Source organism: Trichechus manatus, unplaced genomic scaffold (assembly GCF_000243295.1).
Source record: "Trichechus manatus latirostris isolate Lorelei unplaced genomic scaffold, TriManLat1.0 scaffold00005, whole genome shotgun sequence".
Lineage (NCBI taxonomy): Eukaryota > Metazoa > Chordata > Mammalia > Sirenia > Trichechidae > Trichechus > Trichechus manatus.
The window spans coordinates 15,290,627-15,313,984 of record NW_004443941.1 but is presented as its reverse complement, the minus strand read 5'-3'; the positions used below and the strand labels follow the sequence as shown (position 1 = coordinate 15,313,984).

At 40.6% G+C, this 23,358-nt stretch overlaps 2 protein-coding genes across 4 annotated transcripts in view; one reads left to right on the top strand and one right to left on the bottom strand.

Moving 5' to 3' along the window:
- The window catches only part of PIGF (phosphatidylinositol glycan anchor biosynthesis class F), a 29,047-nt gene extending 18,945 nt beyond the window's left edge, over window positions 1-10,102 (bottom strand). For all 3 annotated transcript variants that reach the window (XR_002824786.1, XM_004369494.2, XM_023735444.1), the window contains exons 1-4: window positions 10,027-10,102; window positions 7,827-8,075; window positions 6,633-6,724; window positions 4,998-5,114 (exon numbers count right to left, since the gene is read on the bottom strand). Coding sequence is in view for 2 of the 3 variants with exons in the window: in XM_004369494.2 (XP_004369551.1) it covers window positions 4,998-5,114; window positions 6,633-6,724; window positions 7,827-8,054 (437 nt within the window). In the remaining variant the exon portion in view is untranslated. The remainder of the gene's footprint in view (window positions 1-4,997; window positions 5,115-6,632; window positions 6,725-7,826; window positions 8,076-10,026) is intronic.
- A 194-nt stretch (window positions 10,103-10,296) lies between these two features.
- CRIPT (CXXC repeat containing interactor of PDZ3 domain) lies at window positions 10,297-22,920 on the top strand. Its single transcript, XM_004369492.2, has 5 exons — window positions 10,297-10,405; window positions 15,317-15,382; window positions 16,448-16,502; window positions 20,817-20,920; window positions 21,199-22,920. The coding sequence occupies exons 1-5, from the start codon at window positions 10,390-10,392 to the stop codon at window positions 21,261-21,263; spliced, it is 306 nt and encodes a 101-aa protein (XP_004369549.1). The 5' UTR covers window positions 10,297-10,389; the 3' UTR covers window positions 21,264-22,920.
- Window positions 22,921-23,358: the final 438 nt, after the last annotated feature.

The following is a 23,358-nucleotide window of genomic DNA, read 5'->3' as shown; positions in this document are numbered from 1 at the left end:
GAAATGGTGTATCTTTGGCTATGTATATTTTCACCAAAAAAAAAAGGTCGAGAAAGGAGAGTGTTGACATGTCATGGGGTTGTTAACCAAGGTCACAAAACAATATGTGTACTGACTGTTTAATGAGTAACTATTTGTTCTGTAAACCTTCACCTAAAGTACAATAAAAAATAAAAAAAAAACTTAAAAAAAAAAAAAAATAGTCTTTTCAACAAATGGTGCTGGGACAACTGGATAGTCACACACAAAAGAATGAAGCTGGGCCCCTACCTCACACTTTGTACAAAAATTAAATCAAAATGGATCAAGGTCCTAAATGTACGAGCTAAAACTGTGAAACTCTTAAAAAAACTTAAGAGTAAATCTTCATAACCACAAGTTTGGCAATGGTTTCTTAGATAAAACACTAAAAGCATGAACAAAAGAAAAAACAGATAAATTGGACTTCATCAAAATTAAAAGCTTTTTTGCTTCAAAAAAAAAAAGAAAATGAAGACAACCCAGAGAATCAGAGAAATATATGCAAATCATGTATCTGATAAGGGATTAATATCCAGAGTATATAAAGAATTCTTACACCTCAATAACAAAGCACAAATAACCCAATGAAAAAATGGACGAAGGATTTGAATAATGTAGAATGGCAGCGTGGTGTCATCTGACCTCCTCTAACCTCATGGGGGGGGAGGAGGTGGAGAGGCGACAGAGAATTAAGATCAACATTGGCCCAAAGCTGATGCCTACGAGATGGAGGTTAGACATATCTCCTCTCTCCAACTTTTCTACCAGTTCTGACACAAGCACTCTCTACTTCTCTGCTGGGTTCGATAGTTTGTTGCAATGGCCACACAGAACTCACAGATCATACTCACAGTTACGGGGTTTAATAGGGAAGTAACAAGTTACAATTCAGGATCCAGAACGACTCAGGATACAGTTTTTGATCACCATAGCTTCTTCGCCACGCCCACAGGCAGGCCTCCACTGCTGGGCCCTGCTTGAGTCTGGAACCTCACACTCGGCCTCCAGATGAGAGGCTCTTCTCAGCCCCCTGAGGACAGGCTCCTCTTGGCCTGGCCTCTGTCCTGCTCAGGCAAGTGTTACAAGGCTCTTTAGCTTAGCTGGTAAGTACCCAGAGGCACCCCACTCCACCAGGAACCCTCGGCCCAAAGGCACTCAGCTCTCTCACTCCGTGCATCAGCAGGCTCACTGTAGCTGCCTCACTCCATAGGCTGGGAAGCCTACTGCACCATCTCCTGCTGCCACTTCTCTGCTGCGCTTGTCGCCACTATCTCGCCAGTGCTACAGCTCTCTATCTTCTAGGTTGAGGAGGTTTTCAGCACAGGAACCCCAGGTCCAAAGGACGTGCTCCGTGCCTGGCTTTTCTTTCTTGATAGTAGTGAGGTCCCCCCTCTGCTCTGGGACTGGGTCTCTTTTTAAGCCCAGTGGGATGGCAAAACTGACCAATCCCCTTGTTAGTTTCATATACCTTATTTGCCTGGTGTCAATCCCCCCCCTGGGTTGCATGCAACTTATCTGCATAATTAGCAATGCTGTCCAATCCACTTGGTGGGCCACAAGCACCTTATTTGCATAGTCCCACCCAATCATTGTATGGGAGTTATAAGACCATGCACGGCTAAAAGAGCCATATTAAGTAATTCACTGCACTGCAAATACTCATTTCGCAAAGAAGGTATACAGATGGCCAATAAGTACATGAAAAGATGCTTGACATCATTAGTTATCAGGGAAACGTAAATCAAAACCACAATGAGATACCACTTCACATCCACAAGGATGCTATAATCAAAAACTCAGATAATAACAAGCAATAGCTAGGATACGGAAAAACTGGAACTCTTGTACATTGCTGGTGGGAATGTAAAACGATACTTTGGAAAACAGTCTTACAGTTCCTCAAACAAAAGTGGAATTACATAGTTATCATGTGACCCAGCAATTCCACTTCAAGGCATATATACTCAAGAGAAATGAAACATGTGCCCGCACAAAAACTTGTACACTAATGTTTACAGAAGCACTACTTTTAATAGCGAAATGGCAGAAACCACCCAAATGTCCATCAACTGATGAACAGATAAAGAAAATGTGGTCTATCCATAGAATGGAATATTACATAGGCATGAAAGGAATGAAGTACTGATACATGCCACAACACGGATGAACCTTAAAAACATGCCAAGTGATGAAAGTCAGTCACAAAAGGTCATATATTGTATGATTCCATTTATATGAAATGTCTAGAATAAGCAAATCTAGAGACAGAAAGTAGATTGCTTTCTGTTGGAAAGTGGTTGCTTAGGGCTGGGGAGTTTGGGCAAAAAGGGAGGTGGATAGCTAAAGGGCATGAGGTTTCTTTTTGAGGTAATGAAAATGTCCTAAATTGGCTGTGGTGATGGTTGTACACATCTGTGAATATACTAAAACATCACTGAATCATACACTTCAAATGTATGAACTGTAGGGTATATGAATTATATCTCAAGAAATCTGTTTTAAAAAAAAGAAATCTACCAGCTGCTACCTCAGCTTACCGTGTGGGTTATAAACGACACCCATTCCTGTCTGGTGTTAACTTTCCATCAGATTTCAGACAACCCTCCTTCACCACTTCACAGTAACTCACAAGAGGCAACCTTCCCCACACCCACTTCCACAAGCAAACTTCAGGGCTTTGTAAGGGGAAAGTGCCATATTTATTGTAGTATTTATGTATCTCTTAACCATTTAACATATATAAAACTGTTTTACCACCTTTTAGGAAGTTCCTATCTTTCTTTTTTTAATGTGTCACTGACAAAGTTTTTGAATGTTATCCCTATTCCCCAATCTCATCTTTCCCATAAGCCCTGTGGTTTTTATTGCCCAACTGTGCCTACTGTGGTGATTTTTAGGAATGCATATGCCATGTTATGGCAGAGCTGACTGTAAAATCACAGATGACCATGTCTTCCCCAAATATAATATTGATGCCATTATCAGACACAGAATTCAAAGCTGGAGAAACCACCAACCCATACCAATAAGGTATTTTAAATGTTCTTATGTTTCCTGGGTGGTGCAAACAGTTAGGGCACTCAGCTGCTAACTGAAAGGTGGGAGATGCCTCAGAAGAAAGGCCTAGTGAGCGACTTCAGAACGTGAGCCATTGAAAACTCCAAAGAGCACAATCCTCCTGACATACATGGGGCTGCCATGATTCACCAGCGGTTCCACAGCAACTGGTTTCATGTTTCAACAGACTTTCACTGGTAAACAATTTCAAACTAAAATTAATGGAATTAACGATAAAAAAATTAATTCTACTTGGGAAAGAAGTTTTCCATTGTTACATTTTTGTTTTCTAGAGCCTTTCTGAATGTGAGACTTTATGAAAGACTTCATGATGGTTCTAAAGGGAACAAACAGAACTGATTTCAAAAGAAAGTTAGTAATTTACGGAGCCAAGCTGTCCAGCCTGCATCCTCTCTCCACTAAGGCTGATTTCTTCCAAATCACTCAAAAAGGCCAAGTGATGGTTAAGATTGTGTCAACTTGGCTGGGCCATGATTCTCTGTGTTTTAATGTAATCACTCCCATGATTGAATATACTCTGAGTACCCAATCAGATGAAAGGGAGTCTCCTTGGGGGTGTGGCCCACATCTGTATATAAGCAGACGTTCTGGCTTTTTGCTCTCTCTGGATCCTGCGGCTGCTTCCTGTCATCTCATCTCCCGTTCTTGGGACTTGAGCTATCAGCTTATCTGCCAAACCTGGGATTCATCGATCTGCACAGCCTGTGAGTGGGAGCCCTGCTCTCCGACCTTCTGATCTTGGGCTTGCCAGCTTCTGCCGCTGTGTGACTTGGGAGAGGCCTCTACCCTGATCCACAGACTTGGGACGTTCCAGCCTCTACGATCGTGTGAGCTGTTTCCTTGATACAATCTCTCTCTATATATATGTTTATATACTTCACTGGTTTTGCTTCTCTAGAGAACCCAACCTAAGACAGGCCATCTTCATTTTCACTTTCTATGCTTGCTTTCACTCAAGCTGTCGCCCTAGCACAGAGCGCCTGTCCCTTTCCCCTTAGTCTCACCAAATACTACACTCATGAGCCCAAGCCCTTCCAGCACCATCCTTCAGTGGTCTCCTACCCTGAGTTTTCTGACAGCACTTCATGTTTGGGTTACACGATCTTAGTCTTGTATTGTTTGTTCATTTCATTCTGGTCCCTTCAACTTGCAAGCACCCCAGGAAAAGAATCAGGGCTGATGCTGCCAAATCCACAAAGCTCAGCACAACACGGGGCACAAAGTAAGCGCTCTAGACGTTTTTATCATGTCATGACAAACAGGACAAAACCGTGTGCTGCAAAAATCCTTCTTAGTTACTATACTCAGCCGTTTTTGATGCACATCATTTCAATGCCTTTCAAACAGTGAAAATTTTAACTTAGCTATGCTGAAAGTATGTACAGCCACTAAGGAAAGAAAATTCTGTAAACCCTGGACTCTAATGTCTTACCACAAAAGAGGCTAACAAGAAATTATCGTTGTTACACAAAACATTTTTGGATTGTGGACCCCATTTTTACATTATAAGATGTATGTATAAGTAGAAATCATAGCAATTTTATCACAGTGCAAAATCATCCCAGAGCAGTGGTTTCAAAGCTTTCTTTTGGTAGCGGAAACCTTTGTTCAAACAAAAGGCTACGTGTAACTTTACCATAGAAAATAGCAAAAAGCAGAGCTGACCTTGCCAAAGCTGAGGGAAGAGCCTATCATTCTACCTATTTGAATCCCCCTCAAATGCATACCACCCCTTCCTGCTCCCAACTCCCAAATGAGGTGGCCTCTTGCGTCTGAGAACCACACAGTGCTGAGAGACACTCACGGAACCATCAGCAAGTGGCTATGAATAGAAAACCGCTTCATTAATTTTTTAAAACTTATTTCAAATATCACTAAAATGTAGAACTAAAACTTACCCATTTCTACTGAAAACTCTTAGCCATGCTTTGATGTTTGGTCCTAACAAGCACAGACAAGGCACAGTAGTAAAAGTAGACAAAATAACTGCAAATAAAAATGTTTCCAATACCAACCTAGAAAAAAAAAACTGTATTAGTTTTTAAAAAATGTTAAAGGTGAGCATACGTGTACTCACACACATATATCATGTTTGTTGCATAAATAGACTTAATATAAAAATATTTTCTTATACTTAGAATGGTAACCTAAGGCCCACCAAAATGATCACTACAAATAATTTTACCACTGAAATGGAAGCTATAAAAAACAAGCTAGTGAGAATCTGGCTTTAATGATAGATTTCAGAGGTGTCAAATACCCTATGCTCCTTACTGAGATTGTCCATTGCAAGAAACCCCATTTCTACATAATTAACTTTCAGTAGTCTCTGAAACTTACTCTGCAACCAGTGATTCAACTGAGCTTACATCAGAATCACCTGAAGAGCTAAAGACTGGGGACCCCACCCTTAGAGTTTCTGACTGAGGCCTGTGAATTTGCATTTCTGTAAAAGGCTGATGCTGCTGGTTCAAGGACTAGGCTTTGAGAACCACCGCTCTAGACATTCATTCTACTCTAAAATGCACGAGATAGAAACTATCATTTCCCATGACAAAGGTCTTGTCCTCCCCTTGCTAGAAAAGAATAACCTGCTAGTATGTGTATGTATAACTATGTGTTTTGTATATATATACCAAACCCACTGGAGTCCATTCTGACTCATAGAGACCCGATAGGACAGAGTAGAACTGCCCCATAGGGTTTCCAAGGAACGGCTGGTGGATTGAAATTGCCGACCGTTAGGTTAGCAGCTGTAGCTCTTAACCACTGCGTCACCAGGGCTCCATATATATGTATACACACACACACACACAAATTTATATATATACGTACACATATATGTGTACGTATATATATACCACATTGCTCATCACATCATGATCATTAATCACTGCTCAACTGTTATTTCCCAAACTATATATAATGAACATTATGTAAAGAATATTCATGAATTTGGATTCCACTAATTTAAAATTAGTCAGTTTTAAAAAAGTATCAAGTCAAATTTTACCTTTAAACTAGAAAAATTGATTTATTAAATAATTACATACAGGAATCTATTGACTTTCCTTAAGAAAACAAACACTTTTCAATCACTTCGGAATTACATTTACTAAGGGTCGATATGCTAACAGTTGCATTTGCTAATTCTTATAGTCTTATTATAAGAATTCTTACATTCTTATTATAACTAAATTTTACATATCATTATAATAATAAGTTCTGTTAGTGGTTCTAAGGGCCACACTGTTGTTATTCTAGCATAGTGCACACTCCCCCCACTACTCCACCTACAATTGGATAATAGAAGGCTAGGTAATAGAGGCATTTAATAATTAAGCTATTCCACTATTTTTTTAAAAAAGGATAACACTGCTAAAAAAAAAAAGAGCAATAATGCCCATATCCTTACTCTATCCATTAATTAAACACACCAAGGCTTTCCTCTAATCACCAACAGAGTTAGCACATTGTTTAGTAAAGGAGTGTTTTAAAATATAATTGCCATAAAGTAAAAATCTCAGACTTACTCTATTAGTGGTGCTCCATATAGAACAAATATTACATGAAAGCAGAAACAAGACATAAGAAAGTAGATACAGCACTTCAAAAATCTGGCTACCTAAAAAAGAAATGAATAAAGACTCATCAGAACACCTAAAAGATAACAAATTCTTCCATTTTATCTACAAATACAAATCATTACGGTAATGTGTGAAACACCTGAATGTTCTTTGGATGTGAGTACTGAAGAGTCAAATCACACAACCTGTGTACAGTCAAGCACACAGCCTGCAATACAGCATTGTAGAAAGGGCTAAAAGGCCAAGTACCACTCTCCTACGTCCCGAACCCAACAAACACTAGGGTGAAAGTGGTTCTGTTTCTATGGCATATACTGAGCTCTGTATTTAATCAATATTTAGGAACTATTTACAGATAACAGAGTGCAGGGATACAAGAAAGCACAAAACACAGCCCTTATTACCAAAGAGCTGCTGAGAAGATGATACACGAAATATCTGCAGAATAAAAATGAGCTACAATAATTTATTGTATTTTAAAAAAAAAGAAAAATTCCTAGGAAATCTGTACAAAAAAGCAAATTACTAAATAATCCCCCAAATCACATTCAAGTTACTGTATGACCAATATGCAAAAAGACCTGCCGTCTGCAAATTAGCATGTGGGACCTGCTTGACTTGGAGTTTAAACTAAGAAGATTTAATTGTAAAATATGCACATATTGAGCTTTTTGAATCATAGAGCAATAAAAGTGCCTTACATTACCTAACAGAGAGCTTACACATAGTAGTGAACAATGGCAAGTGAGGTCTTTATTAATTTAAATAGTCAACATGTCACGCTGCAGGGAAGTGACTAATATTGCAGAAAACAGATTCTAATACCTGAAAACTTTACTAGTATTTAGTCAAGGAAGGCCGCGTTCAAAACAACAGAGCCACCATGGAGGCTATTTTACAATTCCTGAAAATCCCACTGTATTTCAGAAATGAAAATAAACTGTCCTAATTTCACAATTATTGCATAGCAAACATCTATCAAACATCGTGGACAGACTTCTAGCAAGCAACAGGCTACACATTTGAAAAAGGAACATTGGGTTAGTGAAAACTGGACTAATACTTTATTCTTCCATTAAAAAAAAAAAAAAAAAACCACTAGCCCCATTCAAAAACCAGTTATGAAGGAATAAGCCTTACCTTGTGTGATAATGAACTTCTTTTAGAGGGTGCATTTGGTTTTACTACCAAATATAATACTAGATTGACGGCAGTTACAAAAACAGAACAGATGCACAACCATGTCAAGTGTGTCTCCAATATTGAGAAGCGCTCCAAAAAGAGGGATGGAATGAAGGTGCTTAGAATAACTGAAAATATGCACAGGAGATGGGCATACAATAGTCTCTTGATGTCATTATCTTTCATGGTGTTTTCTTGGGTAGCTATCTAGTAAAAAAGAAATTAATGAAATAAGAGCATATTCAATAACGAGTTTTTCCACTGTCCCCAATGTTCCAACCCTTCAAAATCAGCCATGAATTAAAGTCAATTTATAGGCAATAATGTATTTGTTTCAAAACAGGAAGATGCATATGTGTAAATGCGCATGTAGATTTAACATATTTTACCTTAGGCTCTCTTACTATGGTACTGAATCCTTCAACCCAAACAGCTCTCAGAGCCTAAAAAGGACAAATTTACTATCTTCTCAAATATTTGTGACTGGTTTCTGCAAAAGGGACATGTGCCAGGACTAATTAAGCAACTCACTTTACTTTTTCTGCCAAAATCAGGGAGATATCAAAACTGCACAGATTAAATCATCTGTTCTCCGTTGGAAATATAACCTATGGTGTCTAGAAACCCCATGAATACTTCGGCCAAGTTGTTGTTTTCTACCTCTGTGGATTCTTAGTCCAACATCACAGTATTTCACATCGTCTAGTAAGTACCACCCGGCGGCACAGTGGTTAAGAGCTTGGCTGCTAACCAAAAAGTGGGCAGTTTGAATCCACCAGCCATTCTTTGGAAACCCTATAGGGCAGTTCTACTCTGTCCTGTAGGGTCGCTATAAGTCAGAATGGACTCAACAGCAACAGGTTCAGCAAATGCCAAGTGATACTAAGTGCACACTGAAATATTCAAATGATAGTGCCAAGGTAATCAATGGAGTTCAAAGAGCATTATGCTAAGGGATCCCAAAAACCAAAACCAAAAACCAGTTGCCATCCAGTCCCTTCTGACTCATGGCGATCCCACGTGTTGCACGGTAGAACTGTCCTCCACAGGGTTTTCAAGGTTGGGATCTTTCTGAAGCAGATCGCCAGGCCTCTCTTCTGAGGAGCCCCGACTCAGGTACTCCTAAGGGATCCCAGTGCTCCAGAAATACCAAAATGATAATGCCTCTCAGATGGATACTTAACGAATGATGTTACAGGTGCTAGATTCCAATCAAAAGGAGAACATTAACGGAAGGAGGAAAAAAGTGTATTTGTGACACATATACATACATACTTAGCGAGTGGGAAAGAGCACGCGAGAGAATAATTTTCAAAGGGAAATATTTTACTGATAAGGAAACAAATTAAGATATGTTAGAAGACACGTCCAAGGTCCTAAGCTCCGAAGTGCTAAAGCCATTCCAAAGCCTCACACCAGGCGTCAGGAAGAGACTGAAGGGCAAGAAGAGACGAAGTTTCTCACGGGTTCTATCCTCAGCTAACTGGGAAAGAAGAGCAATATTCTCACAACAGATACCCCTTCGGACACCATTCGTCTGGGCCATTCTCAAAATGCCAACCGATATCAGTAGATTTGGATCTAAGACAATGAGCAGTACGCATACTCAAACGCTTGTTGAATGAACGCATGAAAGAGTAGGTAGAGTTTGCCCACAAATAAACGCGGGGGCCCTCCCTGAGAAACAGGCGCTGTGTTAGGCCCTGGCGTGCCCAGGAGGACGCCTAACATGCGCCCCATCGGGAGGCCACCGCCCTGGCGCGGTAGGTTAGACCTGGCCCAGATCGACAGGTATCACAGCGGGAGAGAAGGCTCCTCTGAGCTGCTTCCAGAGCTGTCCTGGGAATCGCGGGACATTCATCTGCAGCCTCACCCCAAACTGGTCCATCAGGGCTCTACCCAAGCTTCACGTGCCGTGATTATAGGTGGCAAAGAACGTGCTGAGAAACATAATCAAAGAACACCAGGGAAACCTGAGGTATAGAGACAAAAGTCGGATCCGAACGAAGGTCGGTCCACCAGGGAAGCCCCTGGGTCACAACAGAATGGTGGCGCTCAAGCGGACGGTAGGGCAGAGATTCGCGCAGACTTCGGCAGTTGGCGGGGGTTGCTCGCACCTCCGGGAGGCGAGCGTACCGGGGGCTCCAGCTGGACTTACCTAACTCTCCCGCCCGCCGATGGGAAGCGGAAGCTGCCACTACCCACCATCAGGTGTGTCTCGATGCCCTGACCCTCGCGCAGGCGCAAGGTCGTGGGGGCGGAAACTCAAGCCCTAACAGCCAATCGCAAAAATGAAGAGGTGGACAAATGAAGCAGCCCCGCCCACCGACTCGCGTTTATTGCTCCCGCGGCTTTCCAGGTGCAGGATAGGCCCGAGAGTAGGGTTTAGAGGCCGGAAGTAGATCTACGTACCCGGAAGTAGATCTACGTACCCGGAAGTAGAATCGTTTACGGGCAGTAGTGTTGATGTTTTGGAGCGGCCGCAGCTACTGCTGTTGAGGGAACCGTCGTCCTCTAAAGGATGGTGTGCGAAAAATGTGAGTTAAGGGTACGATTCTGCGGGAGAAAGAGGCTAGGAGAACCTAGCTGGACTCCCCCGGGACCGTTGCCTTTTCTTTGTTTTTCCTTCTCTCGCAGGTGTCTTGATGGTAGCCTCTGTTTTGCTACCCTGCCCTTTGACCTTCTTGCCGCTTCTCCGGTGACCGTACCAAAAACTAAACCAAACCCGTTGCCGTGAAGGGAATTCTGACTCATAGCGACCCTGTAGGACAGAGTAGAACTGCCCCATAGGATTTCCAAGGAGCGCTGGTGGGTTCGAACTGCTGACCTTTTGGTTAGCAGCCGAGCTCTTAAGCACTGCGCCACCAGGGCTGCAAGCGACCATATTTCACCAAAAACCACCGCTGCCATCGAGTCGATTCCGATTCATAGAGACCATATAGGACAGAGTAGAACTGCCTCATAGGGTTTCCAAGGCTGTAATCTTTACGGAAGCCAGCTGCTACATCTTTCTCCCGCGGAGCGCCTAGTGGGTTGAAACCGTCAACCTTTTGTTAGAGGCCGAGAGCTTTAACCACTGCGCCACCAGGGTTCCTAGCTACCATATATTTTTCATTCAGAATGGTCTCAGCTCTGCATCATTTTGTCTATTCTCGTTGACTGCCCCCAGCCCCGATCTCATCCCAAACAGCTTCTTGACTGATTCCTTCGCCTCACAGACCCTGAGGGTTGGAATGGATCTTAAAAATCACATCTACAGGATCTTGTTGCCAGAGGTAGCAAATAAAAACACAGGACGCTCCGTTAAATTTAAATTTCAGATAAACCACGGATTATTTTTTAGTATGAGTATGTCCCTTGCAGTATTTGGGATTCGGCCATGTTTGTTGTCCCTTGCAAGATTTAGGACATGCTTTACTAAAACTATTACTCGTTGTTTTTCTGAAATTCGTTTAACTAGGCAGGTAAGGATGGCGAGACTTCATCTCGGTTACTTTGGATGTGTTATCGGAAGGGACCAATCCCTGGAGAAGGACGTCATGCTTGGTAAACTAGAGGTCATTGAAAAAAGAGGAAGACCCTCAACAAAATGATTGATACAGTGACTGTAACAATGGGCTCAGACATAATTAATATTGTGAGGATGGCACAGGACCGGACAGTGCTTCATTCTGTTATTCATGCGGTCGCTGTGAGTTGCAGCCAATTGCACGGCACCTAACAACATTTTATCTGTCAACCCTAAGTCACCTTCCCATCCAATGGCTTAGATACTCTTTGCATGAATACCTACGGTATTGCAGCAGGCAGGGACAGGAGAGTCTCACCACCTCCAAAGCAGTCTACGTAGACGTGGTTGACTTTTAGAAAAGTCTGCTCACCTATAGTTGGCACCCAGTGATTCTAATGCAGACTCGTCAGATTTCTAGAAAATGTCTTACGGCTTTTTAATCATGTTGTTAGTTGCTGTCCAGTCGATTCAAACTCATGGTGTTACAGGGTAGAACTGTTTCATATGGTTTTCTTGGCTGTAATCTTAATGGATGCAGATTGCCAGGCCTTTTCTTCTGAGGGACCACTGAATGGGTTCAAACTGCCAACTGTTAGGTTAGCAGTCGAGAGCAAACCATTTGTGCCACCTAGGGACCTTTTTTTGATCTAACAAGCCGTTCATGTGCTTAAAAACAGCTGTCATACCCCCCAAGTCTCTTTTATCTTCTGGTTAATATATCTGGCTGTTTTCTCTCATTAAGCTTTTTTTAATTACAACTTCATTGACATATAATCCACGTAGCATACAATTCACCCATTTAAAGTGTACAATTCAGTGGTTTTTAGTATATTCGCAGAATTGTGCAACCCTCACCGCAATCCATTTTAGAACATTCTCATCATCTCAAAAAGCACATTAAGCCTTTGACACTGACATACTTTAACTCTTTTCCTTCCTGCACTGAGCAGTTTTTGTTTGGTTGGTTGTTTGAGTGAATGTGACTTAAATATGTTTCAGTTATGCACCTGTCCTGATAATCTTTTCTCTTACATCATGCAGTTCTTAAATTTCAAAGTTTGGCCTTCCATGTAACTTGGGTTAATTCTGTATAGTTTGACTTTTGAGACGACAGCAATTCTGTCTGGTTTCATTTGTTGTGTGTAATGCACCTTAGTACTGTAGGTGCTTTGTCCCAGGGATTTTGAAAATCCTGGAGAAACTGTGAGAATTAATTTCTCAAGGTACATAATAATTTTGGGAATCCAAGATCGGGTGTGGTATTAAAATAAAATATACATATTTGATCCTGGGGGAGGATGTGTGTCATAAAAGCTCATTCCCTTTCTTCTTCTCTGCTCTTTCGTAAATCTAACCCTTTATTATTTCTTTGGTCAAAACCTTCCTACCTCCTGTATCATCTTGTTCCTTAATTGAAAATATACCCTCTCTATTATATTTTTCTTATCTCCCATTATATCAGCTCATTCCATTCTATAAATAAGCTCTCCTGTACATAAAGCTGCCCTCTCAAGCAACCACCTTAGTTCTGTCTTTCCAGTCACTGTAAAATTTTGAAAGATTTGGCTACATTCATTGCCTCCAAGTTTTCACAATTGCCTTTGAGCACCTTACAAACTTACTTTTACCTTACCGTACTTCTGAAAGAATTTCCAAAAGTTCACCAGTGATCTAGTCACCAAGGTCGATGACTTTTTTTTTTCTGTCCTGCTTTACTTCTTTCTAGGCTTTTTTAGCATTACACTCTTCCAGTTTTCTTATTTCTCTTTCCTCTCTTAAAGCAGATGTTCCCCGGTGGTCTGTCTTTGACCTTCTTTTCTCTGCTTTTTTCTTTGAAGTGTTGGGCTTCAAGGAGCACATCTATGCAGATGACTGTTGAATCCGCATTGGCAGCCCTGACTTCTCTCTTGCCTGAGCACCAACTGGACAGCTTTTTCTAAACAATACTGGGAAGCTCTACCTGGTTATCTGGTAGTTTAATACTTCCAAGACTGAGTTCGTCATCACACTTCACAAATCTGTACCTCCTCTTTCATCATTTAGTGACATCATCATCCTCCCAGTCACCCATTCACAAAGCCTCAGTCATCTCTTTTATTCCCCTATCCCTTTGTAAACCTCCAGCTAAACAGTTGCTGTATCCTGTGTGTTTTATTTCCATACTATAGCTCACATTTTCCCTAGCCCCTCATTTCCTCCTCCAGTACCCTAGCGGGATCCCTATCATTCTGACTTAGAGTATGATCTTCTCCCACCAGTCTCCTCCCCCTCGAAGTACTCTCCCTACTTCTGGGCTCTTCTTTCCCTAAACCATCCAGTACTTAAGTAAGGTCCACCTGGGGAAATTGCACAAAGGAATCAGTTGGTACCGCTAAAAATTGATTGTTCCTAATCTCCCAGATATTTAATACTGTTCATCAGTCTTCCTTAGTCAGCTCTCTCACCCCTTTCTCCTTAGAGACTATTCCAAAATTTCCGAGTATTTTTAGCTTTGCCCAACCCACATCTACTTTATTCTCTATTGACAATTACTTTCTTCCATCTGTGAGAAAATTGAAGTTATCAGATGAAAACATTCTCAACTTCTCACTTTCACTATTCTCGTGCTGTACTTTTACCATCTTACTTTCTTCTCACATGTTTTTGTTCCCGTAGTTCCCCCCCTTTTCCAGGCCTTTTATCTCTCCTGTCTCCTCTGGAATCTTTCATCAGCTCCCCTTCCATATAAAAAAGCTCAAGTCTTTCTCCACCTAAAAATTTAAACCTTGACTCTACTTTTCCCTCTTGCATTTTCTCATCTTCCCTTTTCAGTCACGAAACTGGTATTTATTGTACTGTACTAAATGCTAGGCACTAGCACAGAAGGGTGGGGACCTAGTCTTATCCATTCCTGTTCGTCACGTGCCAGGACGTGGCTTAGAGTAAGCCCAGCAGACGTTTGAACCGCACTAACTACAAGTGCAGCCTGTCATTTCTCTGTGCAAAAACCTTTAATAAATTCCCAGTGTCCAGAGAATAAGGCTTGGTTTTCTATATTTGGAATTCAGGACCTTCCACAAAAAGGCCCAACCTGTCTTTCCAACGTCATGTTCAGTGACCCTTACCCTTTTTGCACTTCGTGTGCCCGTGTGTACCCTGAGATTTCTGTGCCTTTCCTCAGAGTGTGTCCTGCATCTAGTGGAGCTTCATCCTCTTTCCTCCTCCTCTTTCTTCACAGCCCCATCGCCGCACGCTGAAACCTTCTCTGTAGTCTTCTCCATGAAGTTCCCCTAGCCTGAGTTTTCCTAGACAAGGTTATTTCTTCCCCCGTGGGATTTCTCTTAGTACTTTATTTAGCACTCAATTATTATACTTTTTATCTTCTAGCTTATATTTTGGTTTAATGATTCTTAATCTTTTTTGGGTCTCTGACGCCTATGAGAATCTGATGAAAGATGGACTCTCATCAATTAAAAGTGTATATACAAAACATTTGTGAACAACGTCATCTTGATCACAGATCTTCTAAGGCCCACCCATGGAAGCCAGGTTAAAAACTGCTGTTAGAGCAACCAGTGTACTACCATAAGGCTGAAATCTAGAGCGTTGTCTAGTTCATTGTTTTATTTTTCTCAGCACCTTGGATAGTGGTTTACACGTCATTGATGCTTAGTAAATATTTGTTGAATGAATAGGTTTGCCGTATTTATTTAAAGTGCACTTGTTTAGTGAAAGCCTAGTATAAGTCGTCTTGTCATCCCACAGATTTTACTGAGGGGTCAGCTCTCTGTTGCCCACAGTTAGCATCTTGAGTCTCCGTTCACTGGTCCGTACCCAGCACTGATGGACTCCTCCTGTAGAGTGACTGCTGACACCTTGCGCACCATAGGTACAGTGTAGTGTATTTATTACCTAGGGAACGCTAATCCCCCTCACTTTTTCTATCCTGTTACAACAGGTGAAAAGAAACTTGGTACTGTTATCACTCCAGATACATGGAAAGACGGTGCAAGGAATACCACAGGTATTTTTTCTTGTAGAAAATAGAAATTGAATCAAATACTTTGTGTCAGTGTTTTTAGGTTTTACATTATTTGTAAAATGAAATGTTGTGTACGTACCAACTATTTCCTCTATTAAACAGTAAAGAATACTGTACCCCCTAACAAGTTAATATCTTCTGTATGATAGTTCTCTCAGTTACATGGTAAAAAAACCCAAACCAAACCCACTGCCATCGAGTCAATGCCGACTTATAGCGACCCCATAGGTTTCCAAGGCTGTAAATCTCTATGGGAGCAGACTGCCACATCTTTCTCCCGTGGAGCTGCTGGGGGTTTCCAACTGCTGACCTTTCAGTTAGCAGTCCAGCACTTTCACCACTGTGCCACCAGGGCTCCTAATTTGGTAGACAGGAGATAGCAAAAATTAGTCTGTATTTAATTCCCCCTCTCCTCAGCTGATTTTTATATTCTTGAAAAAATCACTTAAACTCTTTCTCTATCCATAATCATTAAATATTTACAGTGAAGCTGTTTTCAAAGAGAAGGATAAACAACAACAACAAAAAAATACTTTCACCGTATTCAAGGTCTATGGCACCAAAGTAACGGCTTCTAGATTTTACAGTAGTTCCAGTAAACGCGATCCTATTTCTAAAGTAGTAGTCTGAGTTCTGAGCAATGAAATAATTGTGTTTTATACAATTTATTGTTTCCTTAATAAATAATTTTATTCTTTTAAACTAAGTAGTGTCTTAATTTAAAAAAAAAACAACCAAACCCGTTGCTGTCGAGTCAATTCCAACTCATAGTGACCGTATAGGACAGAGTAGAACTGTCCCATAAGGTTTCTAAGGAGTGCCTGGTGGATTCGAACTGCTGACCTTTTGGTTAGCCGCTGAACTCTTAACCACCATACCACCAGGGTTTCCAGTGTCTTAATAGAGGCTATTAAATGAAGATTAAAAAAATTTTGATATAGGCTTTTGTGTTGGTAAGAGGTCAAAGAATGAATGTTTTAGCTAATTGTTTTACATTATATAATGTATAGAAATAACCCACTAAAATATATGTGTATTTTCATATAGAAAGTGGTGGAAGAAAGCTGAATGAAAATAAAGCTTTGACTTCAAAAAAAGCGAGGTAAGTATAGAGCAGTCAAAGATATTTCCACTGTTTTTAATATTAAGCCTACTGGAGTGAATTTGTTGTTTATTATTCCATTGTGAGATAACGTAGAGTTAGCTGGTCCCTAGCACGCACAGCCAAGCTGTCAGTTGTAATCTACTAGTTTTACCGTATTCCTCCTCATCGTAACAAGGTAGGAAGATATTATTGCCAGTTTCTTTTTATAATTTTACCGAAACACGTAGCTTTTATTTTATCTAGTTTTTCAGTATCCTTAAGCATTTGGCTGCTAACCAAAAGGTCGGCAGTTCATATCCACCAGCCGCTCCTTGTAAACCCTGTGGGCCAGTTCTGCTCTGTCCTATAGGGTCACTATAAGTCGGAATTGACAGCAGCAGGTTCAAATCAGAGGCAACAGGGAAACGTGGAAGGATCATAAGCTTTGGAGTCAGACCTAAATTTGAACCCCAGGCCCTGTCACTGTCTAGTGACAGTGACCTTAAGCAAGTTAAGCCAGTTTCTTAACCTTCCTGAACTTCAGTTTCTTTCATCTGAGAATGGGGATAAAAATGTTTCCCATCTTAAAAACAATTTTTTACATCATGCTTAATTCTCTCAGTCTTACAAATTCCATGAATCCTTCCAGCTGTCACCTCATTTCCTTGCTTCCCTTCACAGCAAAAGTTCTCAAATGCCTTGTCTAGACACTTTCTTAAAGTCTTTAAATTCCATTCTCTCCTTCAGCCACTTTAGTCAGGTGTTCATCCTCACCACACCCCCGACGCTGCTCTTGTCAGGATCACAGGTGACGTCCAAGCTGATGGCAACTTCTCTGCTCGTATCTTAGTTAACCTCTTAACAACTGCTTCTTTTTTGAAACCCTTTATTCTTTTGTCTTCTGGGATATCGCACTCTCCTGGTTTTCCTCCCAGCTCATTGACTGATCTTTCTTAATCGAATGCCTCAGGATTCAACCCTTCACTTTTTTTTCTGTTTATAGTTGCTCCCAAAGGGACTTTCTCTAGACCAGTGGCTTTAAATTCAAACTATATGTCAGTGACTCTCAGATTTATATCTCCAATCCTGAGCAATCCTGAGCTCCAGACTTGCGTATCTAACTGCCTGTTTGACTTATCCAATTTGATATCTAACAAGCAACCTGTTTTTCCTTCAGTCTTTTCATTACAGTGAGTGACATCACTGTCCAGTCTACTTGTTCAAGCCTAAAAGCTAGAATTCCTCGCGGATTCCTCTCTTTCCCTTACTTCCCATATCCATCAGCTACTTCTTTTGGCTCTACCTCCGAAATATATCCTGAATTCACTGCTTCTCTCCAACTCACTGCTACTGTCCTATTCCAACCCACTATTATTTCTTACCGGGATACCATAATAACGTAATTATCCACTGCTTTTTCTGTAGTCTTCTCTCCTCATAGTAACCAGAGTGATCCCTTTAAAAGGTCATATAATTCCTCTGCTTAAAACCCTCAGCAATTTACTTTTTCACGTAGAATAAAATCCAAACTCCCTACCATGTTTTTACTGGGCCCTCCATGGAATGACCTCTCCCACCTCTCTGACTTCCTGTTACGCCACTCTGCTCCACATTCATCATACACCAGCCATATCAGGTTTGCCAGGCCCACTCCCATTGAAGAGATTTGTGCTTGTCGCTTCTACTGCCTGGAGCTCATCCCCCAGAGCTTACGTAACTGACTCCTTCTTGTTACTTGGGCCTCAGCTGAAATGTTGCCTCGGAGGGCCTCCCTTGACCAGAATTAAACTAATCTCTTCCCTCCTTCCCTTCACCTCTGCCACAGCATCCTGTTTGATTTTTCTCCCTGGCTTTTAACACTGTCTGAAGAGTTTTTCTCACTAGGGTGTTTGTTTTCTTTCTTATTTATTGTCTGTCTGCTCTTCTAGAATGTCACCTTGCTGAGGGCACGGCCTTTGTCTATCATGTTCATCACTGGTATTTAGAACAGTACCGGATGTATGGTAGGCACTCACTATATACGTATTTGGTGAATGAATAAGTACCTGTTTTATGATGTCCCAAGTATTAGAAATAATAACAATAAAGCTTCTACTATATACAGTGCCTGGCACCTAGTAGGTGCTTATTAAACAGTGGATAGGAAACAGCACAGTAGACTTAATCTTCAGTGCAGTATCACGCTATGTATTGTTGACTGACTTATTCTGTCTTCTAAGACCATCCAGTTATTACAAATAACTAAGTTATTTGTACAGATTGTATGGTTTTATATACTTTCAGTTCCTCTGTATTCCCAAACTTTCTTTGATATTATTTAATAGTGGCTATTACTTTTGGGTGTTCTAAATACCTCACTTGGGAAACTATGCTACTGTATTATGTTAAATCTAAGATAGCATCGTTGTAAAAACGACATGGCAGTGGCGTCTGACCTCTAACTTCCCAAGGGGGAAGGAGACTCAAGATCAACAGCCCAAGGCTGATTCCTATGAGGTGGAGGTCAGACATGCCTCCTCTCTCCACCATCTTTACCAAGTCTGACACCAGCGATCCCTCCCACAGAACTCTCTGCTTCTGTGCTGGGTTCAATAATTCATTGTAGTGGCCACACAGAACTCACAGACCATACTCAGGATTATGGGGTTTATTAGGGAAATAACAAGTTACAGTTCAGGCTCAGGAAGGACTCAGAATACAGCTCTTCCATCAGGACAGCCTCTTCTCAGCTATGCTCGCAGGCACACCACTCTCTGGCCTTAGGCCTCTGCCCTGCTCAGGCAAGTGTTATAAAGCTATTTAGCCCCTGCCAGTAAGTCCCCAGAGGCACCCCAGGCACTCAGCTTTCTCACTGCGTGGGCCAGGAAGCCAACTGCTTGGTCTCCTGCTGGTTCCTCCTGCACTCACTTCTTGCCGTCTTCAGTGTTACAGCGCTCTCTCTCTCTCTGCTCAGTCTCCTGATTCCAGGACTTCTCAGTGCAGGGGTCCTGGTTCCAAAGGACATGGTCTCTGCTCCTGTCTGTTTTTCCTTGGTGGTATTAGGATCCTCTCTTTTTCACCTGTGAGATGGCTTACCTCAAGCCCAACGGGATGGCAAAACTGACCAGTCCCCTTGGTAGGCCACAGTTACTCCATTTGCACAGTCCCACTCAGTCATTTGGGTGTGAGTTAGAAGACCATGGCGAGAAAGGCCGCACAGAAGCGACCCATGGCACCACAGTCATTGATACATCATTAAAGAGAGAAAAACATCTCAGAGTAATGAAATACAGTTTTAAGAAAAAGTAATCTCCAAACACAGGTCCAAAAAAATTGAGCTTGCTGAAAGGAAGGACAGTGTCTGTCTTCTGTTGTGGGGAGTGAAACCACATTCTTTTGAGCTTGGAAAAATTAACCTTCGAAAATGGGCTGCTGTACTGTACCCCAAGAGAAGAGGGCAGGTCTAGGACAGTGTTGGTGTTCAGTATATGAGTAGCATTACAAAAATTCGTCCTGTAGTTGGGGAAGCGGTTTCAAATTAGAGAGTTATTGCCAATTTAGGGGGAAATATTTTCTCTAAAGTTATTTTGCACTACAGTCACTCCAAGGTGGCATTTTTATATGTAGAAGCTCTTTTGTCCAGAAGAATTGGGTCAGTTAATTGACAACGTCAGTTAATGTAGGAAATCATGGAAAGATATGCAAACCCCTTATCTTAGAGTAAAACACAGAACTGCACATGCATTCATCAGTCTTTTAGTAATGAGACAAGTCCTTTTGAATATGAGTCTGCTGATAAGAGTTTTACATCACTTTTCTCACAAATCATAACCAGAATACATATTTTCTGTATCTTTAAAGTAGAACAAGAGCTGACACTTGTAGAGTGTAAAGTCCTTCCACTTGGGATTTCATCCCCAATTTCTAACAGTTGTCTTACCCATACCTCATTCAGTAGCACTTTTAATGAGTCATATCTATCTAGTCATCCTAAAACATTAAATGTAGTTTTTATAGAAACAGCCACTGTTTATTACACTCCCATTCCATCAGTTTCCGTACCATTTAGTTACATCGTTGAAATAGAATGACAAACACAACTGGCACAAATAGGTTTGAAAGTAAATACAACTGATGCTTCCTAAGTGTACAGCTTAGATGGAAGGAGCAGAGGGACACAGGCGTACTTGAGAGTCACCTGCCAGCTGAAAGAGCCCTGGGCCTGTCTGTTGTGGAGTTTGAGAGAGGGCGTGGGCAGTATCGATTCATCCTGTGCATTGTGTGAGTGGGGCTGTTGAAGAGAACTTCTATTATATTGTACATTTTTCTTTCTTTTTTCCCCCAAATATCTAGGTTTGATCCATATGGAAAGAATAAGTTCTCCACTTGCAGAATTTGCAAAAGTTCTGTGCACCAACCTGGTTCTCATTACTGTCAGGGCTGTGCCTACAAAAAGGGTACGTTTCTCTTAATACCATTTTTCTATTCTCATCAAACTTGCTTCATTCAGTGCTGATTTGAATAACAGAAAAGGAGTAGCTTTTCATAAATCCTGTTAGTCAGCTACTCTCTCCAAGGCAAAGTGAAACTTGAACTTGTTCATAGTTAAAACTAGGTATTTTCTTCTTCTCTTTTCTGCTGCTATTACATTATGTTTTGAGCTTCAGAATTGATTTAAATAAACCATATCCTTGGTATCATGATTTGATTGTTCACATGTTTTCTTTTGTTTTAGGCATCTGTGCAATGTGTGGAAAAAAGGTCTTGGATACCAAAAACTACAAGCAAACGTCCGTCTAGACATATTGATGACTTTCTGGCTTTCTGTAGGATTTTACTTTCTGATTTGAACTTTCAACACATAACATAGATGTTCAAGTTACAAAATAACATGTTTTAAGACAATTGAGTTTAAGCCAGGGAAATTGATCGGTATTCATTCTTTTGCTCTCAAGAAGGAACAGCAAAGATGTAACTACTCTTCTGTCTTAAGTTGTTAATGCACCAAGTGCATTTTATTGAACTGGAATAAGTAGCAAATTTAATGAAAAAAAATCACCCAGTTCTGCATGCACTTTTTATTTCACAGTATTCATATAATTCCTATTATTTTTTCCTACTTTATTTATAAGTATTGCAAGAGTGAGAAGATTACTGATGTTTTGCTCTGAACGTGGCATCTAGGCTTATAATTCTTCCCTCGTTTCTTTATTGTTGCATAGTTCTTAGAATCGGCCCTTCCCTGATTGCAGTTTCACAGGGTATCTAAATATTTGAAAACATTGCTGAATGTTCCTTGGTAATTAGCCCAGACTCAAATCAAAGACAAGTTAGATTTGTTTGTTTGTTTTTTTTAATTTGTTCTTGAAGTCAGAACACCAATTCCTTTCATGTAAGAACAAGGAACGCCCAATACGTCCAAATTCATACATGGAACTTCAGAAAAGCACATATGTACCCATTACCTTGAATTCAACTGTCATGAAAGCCAGAAAAACAGAACAGTGTTTGTCCATGATGACATGTAATAAAAATTAATTTGCATTGATTTCATTTATTTCCACTTTGAGAAAGCTCTTTGAAGCAGAAAAACTTTTTTAATTCCCCCTCCCCTTCACACACATGAAAAAGGAAAACATAGCAAACACCTTGACTCTTTATTATAACATTGACTGCTAAAAAACTACTTTGAGGTTTCAGAGAAAACTTTTTCTTATGCTGTCTTCAGAGGTTCAGGACTAGTGCCTTTGATACCTTACAGGCTACTATGGGAGAGCAAAAAAGTACTCACTGTTACCACCAAGTGCAGTGTGTACAAATAGAGAGCACTGGAAAACATGTAGCGTAGGTAATGTGATAGTATACATGGCATATGTTGCATTTTTAGTTGTTGAAAATTATTATGAAAAGTAAAGCTTTACCTGTTTAATTTATATATATGGTTTTTTTAATAGCTTTTTTCCCCCCTAGGATACATTGTTATTGATTCATATCCACAAAGATTACAAGGACAATGCAGAAATACAATAAATAACAACAGTCTGAGGGCGGGGAGTATCCTGTCACGCTTTAATTGATTTGGGATTTTTAATTAAAAGTGTAGCACAAGGGGCCTGTAACAAGACCCAGTCAGAGAGTGTTCCAGATCCATTAAAAATTGGGCCGGTTGACTTAGGGAAAAGTGTATTTTTTAGGTATAAGTGGGGATCTGCACTTCCACAACTCACGTTTCATGTTCCTGCCTTGAGTAGCCTGCTTCCATGATGTCCAGTAGCCAGTGTCAGGTTCTCCTACAAAGATTTTTGTTAATATTATATCTCAGAACAGAATTTAATATTATAAATCTTTGTACTGTCAAAATAATAGTCATGAGAAGTTGTTGTGTTATTAAGTGCTGTCAAGTCAGTTCCGACTCACAGCCACCCTGTGTACAACAAAACTAAACACTGCCCGGTCCTGCACCATCCTCACAGGTCTTAATGCTGGAGCCCATCATTGTAGCCAGTGTGTCAGTCCATCTCATTGAGGGTCTTCCTCTTTTTCGCTGACCACCTACTTTACCAAGCACGATGTCCTTCTCCAGGGACTGGTCCCTCCTGATAACATGTCCAAGAAATAGTAATTAGATGAGAAAGGAAATCCCAAAATCAAGAAAACATGAGCATTAAACAAATAATTTTTTTAAAGGAAGGCATAAAAACAGAAATTGTAACAAAAGATGATAGAATTAAGACCAAACATAACTTTTATCGAAGTAAAATCAATGTAATCAGTGTAAAAGTGATTAAATAACCTATAAAAGAATCTCAGATTTATTTTAAAAAAATACCAGTAAAACATTTATTAAGTAAATTTTGTATATTCATTTGTTAGAATAGGCAGCCATCAAAATGAT